This window comes from Thalassophryne amazonica, chromosome 6 (assembly GCF_902500255.1).
Source record: "Thalassophryne amazonica chromosome 6, fThaAma1.1, whole genome shotgun sequence".
Lineage (NCBI taxonomy): Eukaryota > Metazoa > Chordata > Actinopteri > Batrachoidiformes > Batrachoididae > Thalassophryne > Thalassophryne amazonica.
In genome coordinates, this window is record NC_047108.1 from 42752946 (window position 1) to 42772447 (window position 19502).

Here is a 19502-nt window from a genome sequence, read left to right on the forward strand (position 1 = left end):
ATAGACCCTACACTCTCATTTCATCAAAAAAGAAATTACAAGGAGCACCTGAAAAAAAAAAGACCTTTGCACTTTTGAAAAAAAGGCCTGATGTACTGATTGGCCAGGTGCTCAGTGGTGTTAATATGCTTTGCGCAACCTCCCCACCCCCGGTATATGATAAGATTTATTCATCTGCAACTTCTGAAAGAATCGGTCATAATTTGATATTTGTTCAAAAACATGCAACAAACATTTAATAATACCAAACTTGATGATTAAAATTGTACAGTGCATCAATACTAACACTTTAGATAGACCTGTAAATATTGCCCTACTCCTCTAGTATGTGGCAAAATTCCTACCTCGAAGCTGCTGGTTGTCACCCAGCAATCTGGTAACCACTTCATTGGTAGCCAGCTCTGGTGGAACCCTAAGGGTGCCCCCGCTGTCCTCTCCCGTCATGTCCCACTGCATTTGGCCATCTCTTTGGGGTTGCACCATTGCTACAAACAAATGCACAGTATTAACTGCATATACCGTTATTTCACATGTCAAACACCATTCATGTTATCTTTGCGATGCTCTGGATTAATGCAAACAACATGGTGTCCCAGATGGCTTCCACGAGTATCAGACAGCTTCACACAGCAAAAAACAGTTTCAAAGCATGACAGGTTTGATCCAGTCCTCTACATGAGAGAGATGTGTCACACCGCAACAAGAAAATTGCCAAACCAGGGCCCAGTTTCATAAAGCAGTCTCATCTTTAAGTCTACTAACCTTACTTTGTCATCAACGGTTAGTCGCCCAACATTATCAGTCTAATCTCCATTTCACGTTGACGGCTAAAGATTAGCTGTCTTATGTTAGTCAACAATTTTCACGGTCATAGCGGCCTCGTGAGTGTCGTTGCCAAGAAACGCCTCCAATGCACAACAGATTTTTGTAAACTCCCGGATTGGTCCATCAGCTCTAAACATAGCCGAATCCACTGCACCAGAGGAGAAGCGCTCCTGACCTGTGCATCTGTAAACATCTCCAATGGATTATTCCGGCCCCGGAACAGCTGCTCCTGCCCCAAGTCTCTCCTTCCATCCTCCTCCAACAAGTGGTGGCACAACAGCCACCTTTTTTGAGGTAAGACACTGAAGTTTTGTAAAGTAAAATAAGATTAGCCTCCTCTGTACCAGGCTAAAAACTTTTGTCGGGTAATGCAAAACTTTAGCCGACTAAGCGCATTGTGCAACAACGAACATCAAAAGATGAGTCGACTAAGTGAGCTTAGACCACTAAACAAGATTAGACTGCTTCATGAAACCAGGCCCAGGTCTAACATCTTAGACTGTAGGCAAGAAATTATAGCTTCACTAGAACCTGAGATCCATTCTGACCTATGCCTTAAACCCTCTGGGGTCCGAGGGCATTTTTTGGACGGTTCACTCCCCTGGCATAAATGATTTATTATTGCTGTTAGCAGCTCTCCCTGCATCCCACAATCAAGTTTTATGTCTCTTTTTTTCAGGACAACCCGTGCTTTCAGAATATATATGTTTTTGTTGCGTTTTATAAGTGTAATAAAGGTTTACAATCAAAAATAGGTAAGGAAAAAATAAAGCAAAAAAATAATTTTCCACACATTTATTCAAACACACAGCAAACTATAATAAACAACTGTTTTGACACTTTATAAAGGTAATTGAGGTCTTGTGTGAAAGACTGTACAAGAAAAGGTTCAGACAATAAACACAAATGCACATTTTGAACAATATATACAAAATGGTCTATGCGTTTTGTTGTCCATTGATATGGTAAACAGTGCTTTACGCAGAGAAACAACAGAGTTATCCAGTAACATTCACATGCAAACTAGTGGAGCAATCCTGATACACACTCTTTGAGCACATGAAATTGTCATCAGAGGCTCTCCATCTGCTCCTGCTTTCACTGATCGCTGTGCATAATGGCGCAGGGCGCACTGAGTATGCACTAATAGTATGTACTCATTGGAGCACCCAGGGGGCTATTCAAACGGGCCAACTAGTAACATATCACTCCTGAAAATGATCTTTGGCTTTTCACGTGAGGTAAATCTGCCCTACGATTGGATTTTGGAAAACCACGTGACGGTGAACCAATTCCGATTGGACACTCACATTGCGCACGTCATCACACAGCTTCTATGAGGAGTATAAAGATGGCCGATGGCTGGCTCAAAAGTCAGCAGAGTTAACTTTTCAGCAAAAAAAAAAAAAAAAAAAAGTAAGTTTCTATCTCATATCATTAAAAAGGTATGTATAATTTAGTAAAGCTTGGTATTAGCTGTCATACACAACGCCGTCGGCCCCAGTGGTGGGCACAGATAACCAAAAAAAAATTACTTCAATAACAGATAATCAGATAACTGAAAAGTTATCTTTGATACAGATAAACCGGTAACCAACCAAAAATGTATCGGAAGTTACAGATAACCGATAGTGTTGGACGTTTGCGAACGAGCTGATTCTTTGAACGGCTCTTTAATATGAACGAAGGAAGCCGAGTCGCAGCTGTGCGGGAGCCGTTCTTTTTTTTTTCATGCGTGTTTGTTTCACACAGCTCCCAGGAACATCCATTTGCGGTTGCGGTTGTGGCTCCCCCCCCGCATAGAAAGAGAGCAGCTACGGGGGGAGGGGCACAGACAGCGTGTGCCTTCACATGAGTACTCCTGCAGAGGGGAGGGGGGTTCTTGTGGTGCGAAAATAAGCAGCGCCACGCCGACACGCACACACAGTGAGGAAAAAAAAGTCACCCAGTCTCAGAGTCAGGCCAGGCCAGTCTTGTGCCACCCACATACGGACAGAGGTGCTGAGGTAAATTTCTGAATTACTCGAGAACAGCATACATTCCGCCTTCAGTGTATTTTCACCATGGTATACATTGAGTTGTCTTAGGTGGTTAATAGGTATAATAAAAGGTAGGGGAGACACAGAATAGGGAACAAATGTGAAAAGTGACATTGAGAGATCTCTCTCTCTATTTTTAGGCTTAATTATCAATTTATGTCACAAATGGCACTAGGAATTTCTAACCAGAATGCAATGTAATGGCAAAGTGCGCATGCATGCTGCAGCATGCACGACCACGAATGCACACATGGCGGAAATTGATAATTAAGCCTAAAATATGGTGTTGTGTGAATACTGATAGAATAACTCCATTAATGTCAATTCTGTCATTTGTACAAAGTTAAAATATAACATATATCTTTTAATGTTGAATAATGCACTAATTCTGAGGTTTTGTAACAAACACAGACAGATCGCAAAGGATTCTGGGTAAAATGTGCCTCTGCTAAACAATGATTGGTTTCAGTCATTCATTATGTAAACAAACATGTTAATGTGACGTGTGTGGTGTTTACAGATAATGTGCTTTTGTAAAAATTCTATTTTTTATTTGTAAAACAGGCATTTTTACAGAGCCCTGGAAGTGTCATCGCAAATGTTTTGCATGTGGAGAGAATGTGCGCATGTTTTATTAGTGCCGTGCACATGTTTTATGATGTGCGCATGTTTTATGATGTTGTAAAAACATGCACTCAATATTGTCTTGACACATAAATGTTGGCTTTACACTGTGCAAGTTTTAGCCCTTTTTCAGATGATTTTTCATTTGTGCGAGAATTTTTTGGACCGAGTTTCAGGTTAATCACGCGTCCTGCATCGTGTAGTGTACATGGAGTAACAAGCTGCGTTTACATCTCACGACCACCTCCTGATCGCCGATCGTATGGTTGAATGAAACTCAAACCTGTTTGATATTATTCTGGTCGGCCATCGTGAGGGTATCCTGCTGCTAAAGAGCTACAAGCATCCAACCGCTCGCATTGTGCATGTGCAAACACCGCAGAGCTGTCTTGTAATGTTTTTTTGTTGTTGTTGTTTTATTTTTAAACTTGTAAAAAAAAAAAAAAAAAGCCAGTTGCAAAGCCAAAAGTTGATTTGACAACCATCTGATATAACCGGATCCATCTATTGGTGCCCAGACGCTTAGTACTTAGGGCGAATACTGCCATGAACACTACTGGCCAGTAGATGGCAGTAGAGGCCTTGAAAACTTGCCAAAACAAAATTCCAGATAATCCGTGTCTGCTACATTTAAGATGCGTGGAATTTAACAAACGCAAATACAATAACGTCTATAAACCCAGAGAATATATTCACGAGAGTTTTAGGCACTAGAGTTTAATGCTGTTGTCCGTGGAGCCTGAACAGAGTGTCTGAAATGCATTTGTCCTGTCGTGAACGTACTGAGATTACACTATCCTACCCATAATGCACTGCTGGGCACAGCATGTGCTCACAAAACCTTAAAAATTAGCACATTACTTTAAAACTAAAGCATATATCTGATGTTTTCACTTTAGAAAACTTCAGACATGACAGTAATTTTAATAACTTGTCCAAATTAGTTTGGTTAAAATTTGAACCATAAGTTAAAAATGTATGCCTCTGGATGACTTGGGTGATATGCCAGTGTATCAGTATGGTGTTAAAGAAAATGATTTTTTTTTTTTTTGACCAGTTCTCCTTTGCCTACAGAGGATAGAGTGGTTTCTTCTGAAGCAGCTCTCTTCTGTCTGCAGAGGGTAGAACTATACATTTCTTAGAAAACTTAACAGGTAGGTCTCAACTGATTTTAAATTTTAAAAATGTTTGCTGCTGTTCAGCTTGGTTTACTACGTTATCGGTCTAAAAGTTATCGGAACGACAATTATCGGAAGATAATTAGTCCGATAATGGTTTTTAAAGTTATCTAAAAGATAATCCAGTAATGAAAACATTATCTTCGATAATTATCTGTTATCGGATTATGGATGTGTGCCCACCATTGGTCGGCCCCAGAGGGTTAAACATTATTTTGACCACCACCTAGAGATATTTAGTTTACTGCCAGAGAGGAGTAAAGAAACTACAAAAATAAAGTAGGAATATTCACATTGAAGACCTGAAATCATAGAATTTAGACTAGGTTTTTTTAAGGGGTTGATTATCAAAATAGATGACTAACGGGCAATTAACTGTTGCAGCTGTAGTGGCAATATTAAAAAGGAGGTTGCAGGCCGAACGGTGCCCCTAAAAAATTTGTACACTGTGCCTTCACTGCACCTGCATCAGTTGGGACCAACAGCAGCTCGTCTGAGGACAGACTCTCTTCACTCAAACGATCAAATGGATTAATGTGATTACTGACCATCAGATAAGGTAAAACCTATTAAAATCTTTTTAAGTCAGTTTTAAGCAGAAACTAATGGCCCAGTCACACGGCACTTAATGAAGGGCAATGAAGCCCTGACAAAACAAGAAATCTGGACTTTCGTTGACTTTCGTTGGCATCGTTTAACCTTCGTGCAGCTTCGTTCCTGCGCTGGCGCTTCGTCAAGATTTTTAAACTGCTGAAAAATTTGAACGAAGCGCAACGAAAACCTTAATTCGTCTGTGTTTTGTTTTGCTGTCATTCCTGGTGTTTTTTTTAATCGTTTGTTTAATTTTTGTAAAGTTATTGTTTAATTTGACTTCGTTCGAGCAGCTGAATGTTTTCACACAGTGCAGAAGCGGGTTTGTGAGTGCGGTGGCTGCTGCCGCTTCATGTACTGTTGGAAATTACAGGACAAACTCAGCCTGCTTGCTTGGATTTTTTTTATCTGTGTGGGGGGTCAGCTTCACTGGGCTCAGGCACCTTACATAGGCCAGAATTAATCGTTTGTGTGGATATAATTAATTATTTTGCCACAAGCAACTGTTGAATTTGAAACAAAAAAGTTGTGTAATTTCCGACGGTACTTGAATGCAGCATTAGCAGCAGCAGCTCCTGCATGTGCTTATTATTTTTTATTAAATATAACATTATGCATGTAGGAATGATAATCCAGTCCTTCTGTACATGTGGCAATGGGTAGATGAATCAAAATGATTATATAAAGAGCTGTCCTGGAAGGAAGAATTCACGTTGTGGATCACTGATCAGCTGGTGGAATAACTGCACGTGAGTCAATCAATGCGCGCGTTCACACGCACTGATTAATTTACTGCTCTGATATATTCAATCATCTTTACATTTATATTTATTCTCCGTTTTGACAGTTTCCTGTTATAAATCAATATATATGGCTTAGAACATAATGCAGTGATACAGCAGTGACCACAGCGCACTTTTTTTGTTTTTTTTTTTTGTTTTTTAAATTGGAGCAAGACGGAGTGCGCAGTGTGTCATCAGACAGTGAGGATTCTGATGAAGGAGATGATCCCTGTTTTGTTCTGGACGAGGAACCAGAGCAGGTGGTCCACCGACGTGCACACAGATCTCCACAGCTTCTGTTTGCAGTTTCTCCAGGACTCAGGCGCTATGAGCGCCATCCAGCACAGAGTCCTGGAACTCAGAGATGCTTCGGTTTTGTTAAGTTCCTCTTTCGTCCCTTTTGCGCTCTTGCTTCGCAGACTGTTCGGTGATAAAGCTCTTTTGTCCACCTTTTCTTGAACTTATTTATTTGGCACACAACTCATCAATAACAAAAACTGATATACAAGACAATTCCACAGTGACATGTGTGACCAAAAAGGGGGTGAGAAGAAGAAAAGCTTATAAACGCCCACCCCATATATACATACATACATATATACACACATTACCTACCCCAGAGCAAGCACACAGGCGACAGTGGTAAGGAAAAACTCCCTCTGATGTATTGAGGAAGAAACCTCAAGCAGACCAGACTCTAAGGGGTGACCCTCTGCTTGGGCCATGCTACAAACACATTTAACAACACAAACTCAAATCCCATTATCATAAACATATCAAGTGAACACCGTGTGTTTGTCTACATACATATTTAGTATACATGTATACACACACCAACATACACCTACACACATAATTACACACACACACACATATATATATACATACATACACGCACATACGCAAATGAATATTACTGAGTTACAAGTTCACAATTACAACTGACAACACAAAACTCATCGTACTTCATTAGATACATATCTTGAAAACATCATTTTTTATATTTTTAAACTGATTGATATTGGGACATCGTTTGAGTTCATCCGTCAGGTTATTCCATAATCTAGGGCCACACATGGAGACACAGAAACCTTTCCTCGTCATCCAAGCGCCAGCAATTTTAAAATTATACAGCCCCGTAAATTATATTTTCCTTCTCTCTCAGTAAAATATTCTTGAGTTCTAAATGGCACTTCTTTATTTTTCACTTTGTGCATTAATTGAACAGTCTTGAATGAAAGTCACAATTTCTCAATGAATTGTGACTTTTTTTTTTTTTTTTACTTTTTCCCTTCGTTCAGGAATCGTCGTGTGCCGTGCGACTGGGGCATAAGCAATAATCGGTGACGCTTTGAAATGACAGAGGCGCAATGAACACAGCAGCTAGCGCTCATGCTGCTGCTGCCATCTGATTGCTTCCTCTGTCTTTTATTATGAAATAATGTTGAATTTATGTGGAAATGATTGTTGTACAAAAGCTTTAGATATCTATCGCTGAGATAGATGATGAGTGGAGTGCAGTTTTAAGCAGAAACGAGGTGATAATCGGTGAACCGCGGCTGACGTACAGAAATGACGCATGCGCAGCGAAGGCAGGGCGGAGCAATTTTTAGGGGGCACCGTTCAGTCTGCGACACCGGATCTTTTTGAGAAAAATATCTAAACTTAGAAGTATTGTGGCGAAAGATGATCTTGAGTTGATTATCCATGCCTTTGTATCTTCGCGTTTAGATTACTGTAACAGCTTATTTTCTTGCCAAAACCAAAAGGAGCTTTCTCGCTTGCAGCAGGTCCAGAATTCTCCAGCTAGGCTACTAACTCGGACTAACAGGAGGGCTCATATTACTTCACTTTTAAAAGCCCTGCACTGGCTCCCAGTGCGCTATTGTTTCAATTTTAAAATCCTCATGCTGAATTTCAGAGCTCTGCATGGTCAGGCTCCCCTTATATTAGACACTTGTTGTGTCCCTACTCCTCTCGAGCCTGAGGTAATTAGACCTGAACCTCCTCATGGTCCCAAGTACCCATTACAAGACCAGAGGAGATCACTCTTTCCAGGCCATAGCACCAAGGCTCTGGAATGATCTCCCACTTTCTATTTACCTCGCTTGCTTCTGTTGATGCATTCAGAGTAAACTCAAACGCACTTGTTTTCCAAACGTTTTAATCTACAGTGGAGGGAGCTGTTTATGACCATCAAATTGCTTTTTATTGCATTGATTGTGTGTGCTTGTATGTATTTTTTACTACCTTTTTTGTGCAGCACTTTGTGGCTTCCTCTGTCTGTGAAAAGTGCTATATAAATAAAATTGACTTACTATAAAATTACCCGACATAACTGAATTGTTACAAAAATCAACAACTTCATTTTTATTCAATCTCATTTTCTGGAGACAGAAAACTTTGTTATGAGACATTATATAACGGCTGAGTGGATCCTTGTCATTTGATTGGTGCTTTGTATGTCACATGACATGGATTAATTTGTCCCATTTGTGTTGCATTGCATTTAGAGTGCAGTTTAGTTCCATTTAGAGTGCAAATTTGGTTCCATACTTTGGTACCATTGCACTCCACACACACACACACACACACACACACACGCACACACACACACGCATGCACGTGCTCACGCAAGCACGTGCCCACACATGCACACGCACCCATACATGCGAATGCATGCACACACACACAACGCATGCGTGCGCGCACACACAAAACAAATCCACTCCGCTGTCTGGAGGCTGTTAGCAGGAAGAAAGAATGAAAAGCAGGGCTAATTTCTGACATGATTTTTTTTTTCACTGCACTAAGGATGTACACAGTCTCCTTTTGGTAGTACACGCAGGCACAAGCGCCAACCCGTTTGCATGTGTGTGTGTGCGTGCACGCACAGGAGGCGATTCTAATGAGACATGATTTGATTGAGCTAACTGACACTACTACAACCCCTGGCAAAAATTATGGAATCACCGGCCTCGGAGGATGTTCATTCAGTTGTTTAATTTGTAGAAAAAAAGCAGATCACAGACATGACACAAAACTAAAGTCATTTCAAATGGCAACTTTCTGGCTTTAAGAAACACTATAAGAAATCAGGAAAAAAAATTGTGGCAGTCAGTAACGGTGGCTTTTTTAGACCAAGCAGAGGGAAAAAAAAAATATGAATCACTCAATTCTGAGAAAAAATTATGGAATCATGAAAAACAAAAGAACGCTCCAACACATCACTAGTATTTTGTTGCACAACCTCTGGCTTTTATAACAGCTTGCAGTCTCTGAGGCATGGACTTAATGAGTGACAAACAGTACTCTTCATCAATCTGGCTCCAACTTTCTCTGATTGCTGTTGCCAGATCAGCTTTGCAGGGTGGAGCCTTGTCATGGACCATTTTCTTCAACTTCCACCAAAGATTTTCAATTGGATTAAGATCCGGACTATTTGCAGGCCATGACATTGACACTATGTGTCTTTTTGCAAGGAATGTTTTCACAGTTTTTTGCTCTATGGCAAGATGCCATTATCATCTTGAAAAAATGATTTCATCATCCCCAAAAATCCTTTCAAATGATGGGATAAGAAAAGTGTCCAAAATATCAACGTAAACTTGTGCATTTATTGATGATGTAATGACAGCCATCTCCCCAGTGCCTTTACCTGACATGCAGCCCCATATCATCAATGACTGTGGAAATTTACATGTTCTCTTCAGGCAGTCAGATTCATCACTGAATATGACTTTCATCCAGTCATCCACAGTCCACGATTGCTTTTCCTTAGCCCATTGTAACCTTGTTTTTTTCTGTTTAGGTGTTAATGATGGCTTTCATTTAGCTTTTCTGTATGTAAATCCCATTTCCTTTAGGCGGTTTCTTACAGTTCGGTCACAGACGTTGACTCCAGTTTCCTCCCATTCGTTCCTCATTTGTTTTGTTGGGCATTTTCGATTTTTGAGACATATTGCTTTAAGTCTTCTGTCTTGACGCTTTGATGTCTTCCTTGGTCTACCAGTATGTTTGCCTTTAACAACCTTCCCATGTTGTTTGTATTTGGTCCAGAGTTTAGACACAGCTGACTGTGAACAACCAACAGGTTTTGCAACACTGCATGATGACTTACCCTCTTTTAAGAGTTTGATAATCCTCTCCTTTGTTTCAATTGACATCTCTCGTGTTGGAGCCATGATTCATGTCAGTCCACTTGGTGCAACAGCTCTCCAAGGTGTGATCACTCCTTTTTAGATGCAGACTAACGAGCAGATCTGATTTGATGCAGGTGTTAGTTTTGGGGATGAAAATTTACAGGGTGACTCCATAATTTATTCCTCAGAATTGAGTGAGTCCATATTTTTTTCCCTCTGCTTGGTCTAAATAAGTAACCGTTACTGACTGCCACAATTTTTTTTGTTGATTTCTTATAGTGTTTCTTAAAACCAGAAGTTGCCATTTGAAATGATTTAGTTTTGTGTCATGTCTGTGATCTGCTTTTTTCTACAAAATTAACAACTGAATGAACATCCTCCAAGGCCAGTGATTCCATAATTTTGCCAGGGGTTGTAATTCTTGTAACACACACACAAAATTGACTCCGCTGTAACCGTCTGGATGCATGAAGAACTGTTCAGATGAAAAGCTGACGTGCTTTTTGGCTGGACTGAGGAACTACACAAAGTCTTTTTTTTACGGAAGTCTGAAGTCAGTGCACAGCATCACTGGACTACATGTCACAATTTGGACTTTAGCTGCAGTGGAACACCTAAATGTAAGTCCCTTTTCTGTTGTTATAAATGAGAAAATATCAAATGACAAGGATCTATTTTAGCCATTATATAAAACAAATAATGAATGTTTTTACATTCTTTCAATGGAACGAATATTTAATTTGGTGAAATATTCGTACCATTGAACTCAAACATTATTTGTACATTATGGGGCTAACTGTGCAAAATGTATTTTCCTACCTCACTAATGTGTTTGCTTTTAACAATTGCACAGCTGTAACCAAATATATGCAATAACAAGCATGTGTACAGCCGAAAGCCTTATTTTATAGCACAATGATGATACAGGAACATAAAAATATGAATATATTTTCATTAACAGGCTTGGAACTATGCTATATTCCCAATTTAAAACAAAAAAGAATCTTCCCTTGGGAAATGTCATGTGTCAAATTTCCATCTTTGTCATCAGAATTGTTAGAACATCAAGCTTGACCTACTTCAGAAGACTGACTTATCAATAGGAACAGTTATACCATAAATACGAGGTCTGTCCAAAAAGTAAACGGACCTTTTTATTTTTTCAAAAACTATATGGATTTGAATCACGTGTGATTGCATCAGCCAAGCTTGAACCTTCGTGCGCATGTGTGAGTTTTTTCACACCTTCGGTTGCGTCATTCGCCTGTGGGCAGGCTTTGAGTGAGCACTGGTCCACCCCCCCGCCTCGTCGGATTTTATTGTGAGGAAAATGTCTGAATGATTTGGAGCTTTGCTGCATCAAATTTTTCCAAAAACTGTGACAGACAGCCAGGTGGACACCATTCGCTAAATTCAGATGGCTTTCAGGGACGATTTTATGGGGATCACACAAATTGAGGAGTGTTACAGCCGGGTTTAAAGACCGCCCACAGCGGCTGAAGAGCGCGCCGCGTTCCGAGCGGCAATCGACAGGCTCAAACGACCAGATCATTTCCAAACTGAACGCTGTGTTGATCCGGGATGTCGTCTGACTACCACAGAAATGGCAGAAGACGTGGACATCAAGACTTTTTCTGCACATTCCACTGTCTGGAAAGAGGAGCGGAGGAATGCGCCACCATGCCGCGAATGGCGCGGCACAAAACCACTCCGTGTTGGTCTCACAGGGAGGCTTTCGGTGGCTTTTCAGTCGTGTGACTATCCGAGAAATTGTGGATTAGCTGGACATGCCAGAACATGTCCTGTGAGGCTTCATCACGGCGTTGCTTTGCGCCATGCGGCTCCGTCCCGACGCGCAAATTCCTGTGATTTTGTCCCGCGCCATTCGCGGCTTTGTGGCGCGTTCCTCCTCTCCTCTTTCCATGACAAAAACTCCTGTAACAGTGGAATGTGCCGAAAAAGTCTTGATGTCTACGTCTTCTGCCATTTCTGTGGTAGTCAGACGACGTCCCGGATCAACACAGCATTCAGTTTGGAAATGATCTGGTCGTTTGAGCCTGTCGATCACCGCTCTCAGCCGCTGTGGGCGGTCTTTAAACCGGCTGTAACACTCCTCAATCTGTGTGATCCCCATAAAATCGTCCCTGAAAGCCATCTGAATTTAGCGAATGGTTTCCACCTGGCTGTCTCTCACAGTTTCTGGAAAAATTTGATGCAGTAAAGCTCCAAATCATTCAGACATTTCCCTGACAATGAAAATCCGACGAGGGGGGGACCAGTGCTTACTCAAAGCCTGCCCACAGGCGAATGACGCAACCGACAGGCATGAAAAAACTCACGCATGTGCACGAAGGTTCAAGCATGGCTGATGCAATCACACGTCAAATCCATATAGTTTTTGAAAAAAAATAAAAAGTTCCGTTACTTTTTGGACAGACCTCGTATACCATATAATATAGATGCAATATGAGGTACCCATCAAACTCATATAATAGCAAATAAAAATGATTTTGCACTTTCATCTTCATCGCTCAACAAGGGCTCAGGATTTTGGAAGGTAGTGTTCTGCCAGTCAACATGATGACATGTTAGTGCAAGGTACTTCCCCTGATAGACAGGAAGAATTACGTGAACTGCAGTGCTCCTTCTTACATTTGTAGGTAGCACTGCAGTAATCTAGGCCTGCTCGATTTTCAATCTTTAGTTTTGACATTTAAGACCATTAGAAGCCAACAGAGAAATATTACTTCAATGCTATAACACACTCAAGCAAAGAGTAAGTTTTCACATCCAACTGCAACCTGCAACCTATGATTTCTGGGTCATACTCTGGCTGAAATAAACCTTGTTACTGTACATCTGTGACAAAAGGATGCATATATTATTGAACCAAATGTCTGTAAGTCAGGCCTGATGAATACTCCAGTCCAGCGATACAGTTCACTACAAAAGTTCAACTGACATCAGATCATGTGCTTGCCAACTTGGCTGGCCAGAAAGCTTCACTCCAATTACCATAACTACAGCACTGCACTCGTACAGTGCAAACCTCCGCTAACACTACTTTCCCATTCCACAAATTTTTACCTTGGCAAAAATTTTCAAGGTCAAAGTCCTGTTAGAAGTGGCTTTTCATAAGAATTGGATGTGATCAAATGTCAGGAGTATACAGTAAATTCAGCTAAACAGTCATCGTATAAACCGGATATTCACACTCACCAGACAAAAGCAGAAGTCCGAAAGCGTTTGTGATTTGCTTTTCTGTGGTTTTCCATGTAAGAAAACACCGTGTATAACAGATTTTGTAAAATTAATTTTTACTTACATTGAACAAAACGTCCCGCCCCATCATAATGTATTTCCATTAAAAACCCCTTGCATATACCAGACAGAGCAGTCTGGATGAGCCCAGTAACAGAGGTACAAAATGAAGTTCCACACTTGTACTCGCCGATTCGAGGAAAGTGGCTAATGTATTTTCCTTAAAGACCGGCCATTTATTTTTGAAAACGGTGCTCAGACATGGGACCTAAACGAGGCAGGCCGTTATTCAAGGCCAATGTTTATTAACAAAATGCTGCTTGTTGCCTGCACTGTAATATGGTGTTAAATTTCACACATATCCCTGGGTGCGACTAACCAAACTGCATTAGATCACAGCCCTGTGTGGCTACGAACCCATACACCTGCTAAATCAGAGACCACAAAAGGTGGTTATTCCTGACTTGTACGTTTTCACTCCTTCCTGTCCCGTTATGTTTTAAAAGATTTTTGCAGTGCGACCGCTTATTACATTTCGATCATAGATCAAATACGTTTGGGAGAAAAGTCCACAAATATGACCAACTTCACAACACAAAGTCATAAAGAGATGCTCAAATGACCTGCAATTTGTGCAGGAAGTTGTACGTATTGTATCACTGGTTTGGAGGTTAATGATTGTTTTATACATATAACGGATTTTGTCCATTTTATACAAATAACAGATTTTGACTGTTTTACACATACAACAGATTTTAATTATAATGGACAAAATTCGTTGGTCAACCTGAATCCATTATATGTCAGATTTCCTGTATGCAGTTCATGCATTTGAATCAAAGTTTTTATGGAGTTGTCAGGTTTGTTTGTTTTTTTCAATTGTTTCTGAATTCTTGTTCATTGAGGCACTCATTGGATCTGTTCCTGCAGCAGAGGACTGTGTTTTGTTTTCTTTTTACGTGTGCAACAGCTCAATGTTTTTGCAGGGCACTACTGAAAAGCTGAGTAGCTCTGTCTGAGTTAAACAGGCAGAGACTCTGTCAAATTTCAGTTCAGGGTTGCAGAGAGACAAAACTTTGTGAAGCAGAGCAGTAATTTAAAAAATTACATCCTCCAGCAGCAGCTATGTTCATAACTGCTGTTACATCCAGAAATTAACAGTTTATTTTAGATTAAAAGGTCCTTTCTCCTTAGCTTTGCCACTTCTCTTTCGCCTTAAGCTGTATCTCCTTGTAGTCCTGTCTACTTTCTTCATCTCTTCGACAATCCCAATTCTTTTTCGCCAACCTCTTTCTCCTTATGCTTTCCTGGATGTCTCTGTTCCACCACCAAATCTCACTGAATTTCACTCAGTCTTCTTCCTTCAGCTTCTACCATCTGATCCTTTGTTGAGCTCTCTCTTCTTCTTATTCACCTCTAAAGTCAACCTATAAACCACCATCCAATGCTGTCTAGCTGCACTCTCCCCTGCCACCACCTTACAGTCTACAAGTCTCCAGTTTCTTTTAATATGCATGTCCTACAAAGAAGTCCACCTATGTAGTCCACCTGTGTGCACCTGTCTCCACTCTTATGTCACCCTGTGCTCCTCACTTTTCTTAAAGTAGGTATTCACACACAGCCTTTTCCATCCTTTATGCAAAATCATCTACCATCTGCCCTTCCACATTCCTGTTCTTCATACCATATCTACCCATTACTTCCTCATCAACCCCCTCACTTTGCCAACATGCCCACTGAAGTCTGCTCTGATCACCACTCTTTCATGCTCAGGCACACTTTCCACCACCTCATCTAACTCACTCCAGAAATCTTCTTTCTCCATCATCTTGCAACCTTCCTGTGGGGCATATGCACTGATGATATTTATTATCACCCCTTCAATTTCCAACTTCACACTCATCACCCTGTCACACACTCACTTAACCTCCAACACTCTTAACATACCCTTCCTTTAAAATGTCACCAGCACATTTCTCTTCCCATCTACACCATGATACAACAACTTGAACCCATTCCTTATGCTCCTGCTCTTACTTCCCTTCCACTTGGTCTCTTGCACACACAATATGTCAACCTTTCTCCTCTCCATCATATCAGCCAGCTCTTTCCCTTTACCAGTCATACTGACAACATTCACAGTCCCAACTCTCACATCCACTCTTCTAGTTTTCCTCTTCTCCCACTGTGTGTGAACACATTTTCCTCCACCTCTTCTTTGCCCAGCAGTAGCCCAATTTCCGCCGGCACCTTGTTGGGCAACAGCAGCATTTGTTTATCCCAGTGTTGCCGACTGAACAGTACTCCCTAAAAATCGGTCCACCCTGCCTTCACTGCACATGCATCATTTCGGGGCGTCTGCAACATCATTTCTGAGAATCAGCAGCAATTCACTGATTTTCACTCCAGTCATCATCTATCTCAGCGACAGATATCTGAAGCGTTTGTACAACAATCATTACACATAATTCAGCATTATTTCATAATAAAAGACATGGGAAGCGATCAGAGCACCACAGCAGCACGTCTCAGTCTGACATGCTGCTGAGCCTATGTCATTTCAGAGCGTCAGTACCAACTCACTGATTATCACCTCGTTTCTGCTTAAAACATCCTTGTTTCTGCTTAAAACTGATTTTAGGATGATTTAAGAGGTTTTACTTTTTCATCTAATGGTAAATAATCACATTATTCTATTTAATCGCTTTGGGTGGAGAGATTTAGACTCAGTCTCAGACGTGTAGCTGTCACGTTGCGATCTCTCCCCTGTCTTTTATGTGGAATGATTGTTGTATAAAAGCTTCAGATATCTGTCGCTGAGACAGATGGTGACTGGGGTGCAGTTTTAAGCAGAAACAAGGTGACAATCTGTGAACCGTGGCTGACGCTCCGAAATGATGCATGCGCCACGAAGGCAGGGTGAGTGCAGAGCTCCTGACACAGGTATGGAAATTCAATTTGTACTCTGCATGGTTATGTTGGTGTGGATGCCCTTCCTGACGCAACCCCACTCATTTATCCAGGCTTGGGACTAGCACTCAGAGTGTACTGGCTGTGTGATTCTATCAGCCTCGTCCCAGTGTATCAACTGACAGGTACAGTCACTTGCCCAGTTCCGGATCATTGCCAGTTCCGGATCACTGCTGTAGTATTTGCGCCGTCGTTTCTCGTAATCAGCATGAATAAGCTAATACTTGGTACCAATGGAAAGATTGATGTTTTGTCTACAAACGACCACAAGCTCAACCGGATCCAGCCATCCTTGTGATCAGCAGAGGAATCAAAACATCCCGGTGTCTGCGGTGTGCGCGCTTTTTCTCACTCACTCATTCCTGCAAGTTTTAAAGTAACGATCTCTAAAACGTTGCAAAAGTGAGTTAGCCATTCGGTGTTTTTGGTTCTAGAGTGGGAAAATAGTTACGAGGGTAGGCTGAAAAGTTCTAAGGCTCACTATAATGCAGTTAATGCATTATTCCTTCATGGGGAGCCTTAGAACTTTTCAGCCTACCCTCGTACTTACTTGGGTAGAAAATGTCAGTGTGTTATGTCTTGCTGTTTAATTGCTGCACGCATTTATCTCCGACGCGAAAATTTGCCGGTTGTGGATCACTGAAGCAGCAGCCTCGTGTCAGTACTTGTGAGCTGTGTGGACTTTGGGGGTCATCTCAACATCACGAATGGGCATGAATGTGGGGGCTTTTAGTTTTTAATTCGGGAGAAATCTCACCTCCACACTTCAATTTTTGCTCGTAAAAAACGTATTAACGGCGCCTTTCGAAACCAAGTAAATTCTCATCTAAATAAGTATAATTTATATCATTTTGTGTTCAAAACACAGTGTATCATTCTGCATTAGAAGGGCTCCAGCCAGATGCCAGGAATGCCCCCAAAGTGACAGAGAGCGCTGTGATCCAGAACCGGGCAAAGTGATCCATTTCCGGCAAAATATTTGCGCCACACATAATGTGGCTTCACACTTTAAGTAGAAGGGCTACACCATCCAGACTTTTTCAGCGCGATAACATCCAAATGCCCAATACAACAATACGCAATAAAGGATATTCAGCTGCATTACAGCTCTGTATAGCGGGACTTTAAAAAAGGTGATCCGGAACTGGGCAACCGTCTGTACAATAATAATAATTTTTGAATTAAGAATGCAACACTTTTAGGTATAAATAAAGTGATAGTGGTACAAAGGGTTGCTGTCAACTTTGCCGTCTGTGTCTGTCTTCTGAGTTACTCATTACCTGCCAAAAACGGTTTTGAGCAACAATAACTCACATGCAGCCATCAGTGTGGAAGAAAACATTACATCATCGTCATGAGGCGGACTGCTCGGCTGGGAAACACATTGCTGATTTTAAAATAACGCTAAATGCATTTCCTCTAGCACATAATAATCATAATGATAATAATAGAACATTCAATTTACGTTCAATAACTGATGTGACATGAACGTTTTTGTTCCAGCTACCCGCATTTATTTCAAGGGTTAAACCAAACCGGCTACAAACGCTTTAACACAAATAATGCACACAAAAATAACTTACCTGGTTTCACCTTTAGGTTGCCTGAAATGCGGTCAAGCTGTCAGTTTGTTAAAAGCTTTCGTTGGTGTTACCGTAAGTTAGCAAAGTAGCTAACGCTAACTAACCAGGATAACTTAGAAAACAAACAGGTTTAACGTCAGCTACCAACAAAATGCAAAAACATGTATACATCGAACTACATCAACAAATTATATGTCGTCCACGTGACATTTTGCCAAACGGTCAGGCGAATTCGCTATGTTTTGGGTTTGTTTGTTTTTTAGGCTGAGTGAAAATCGATGTGACTATTGCTAACTCCGGAAACACACACACGGACTGTTTTTCCCCGAAGTCCGCTGTCAGTGCGCGATCCTTTCCGGAAACGATTCGTTCTACGCATGAGCGCCGACTTCTTCTTACAAGGGTGTTGCGGCGGTCAGCAAACGACTGTTAGGTGCAGCATCGCCACCTTCTGGATTGGAGTGTTTTTGATCACCTTTGTCAGCCTCAATGTACCCAGGCCTGTATTCGCAAGGGCGCCCCCAAGTGGTGGTATGGCCATAACCATCATGCTAAAATTATTTCCAACCTACTAAAGTGCAACTGTCATGGTTTGTTATGCTTTCCATAACATGATTGTACACAATGTATGAAGTCACAAATAATACACTAAAAGCACGATCAACAGACAATTTGGCAATTTTGTAAGATTTCAAATTTCCACATTCCTGCTTTCTTTTGAAGCTGCAATGTGCATGTGACATCACTGTAGGAGGTCTTCGATGTTGTTCAGTGTGGAAATATGCCTCATAGGTGTGTTGTGGCTAAGGGCTCTAATGACAGAGATGATGGGCAGAATGTGAGCTTTACATCGAACGTTGGAGAGCCATAAAACAGGTCTGTATTTGGAGTGCACATTTTTTTTCTGAAGATTGCTTCATGGAAGGACGCATGCTTTCTTCTGAAATCAGAATAAACATAAAACACGGTAAGTGTTTATACGAGGGCTGTCCGTAAAGTATAGGTCCTTTTTATTTTTTTCTAAAACTATATGGATTTCATTCATATGTTTTTACGTCAGACATGCTTGAACCCTCGTGCGCATGCGTGAGTTTTCCACGCCTGTCGGTGACGTCATTCGCCTGTGAGCACTCCTTGTGGGAGGAGTCGTCCAGCCCCTCGTCGGAATTCCTTTGTCTGAGAAGTTGCTGAGAGACTGGCACTTTGTTTGATCAAAATTTTTTCTAAACCTGTGAGACACATCGAAGTGGACATGGTTCGAAAAATTAAGCTGGTCTTCAGTGAAAATTTTAACAGCTGATGAGAGATTTTGAGGTGATTCTGTCGCTTTAAGGACTTTTCACGGTGCGAGACGTCGCACAGCGCTCTCAGGCGGCGTCATCAGCCTGTTTCAAGCTTAAAACCTCCACATTTCAGGCTTTATTGATCCAGGACGTCGTGAGAGAACAGAGAAGTTTCAGAAGAAGTCGGTTTCAGCATTTTATCCGGATATTCCACTGTTGAAGGA

The 19502-nt window shown here is 41.2% G+C and overlaps 1 protein-coding gene across 1 annotated transcript in view; it reads right to left on the bottom strand.

Annotated features, from left to right (window-relative positions):
- The window catches only part of ikbkg (inhibitor of nuclear factor kappa B kinase regulatory subunit gamma), a 111756-nt gene extending 93393 nt beyond the window's left edge, over positions 1-18363 (bottom strand). The window contains exons 1-2 of the mRNA XM_034172075.1: positions 17996-18363; positions 345-485 (exon numbers count right to left, since the gene is read on the bottom strand). Coding sequence (XP_034027966.1) covers positions 345-483 — 139 coding nt within the window. The 5' untranslated portion in view covers positions 484-485; positions 17996-18363. The remainder of the gene's footprint in view (positions 1-344; positions 486-17995) is intronic.
- Positions 18364-19502: the final 1139 nt, after the last annotated feature.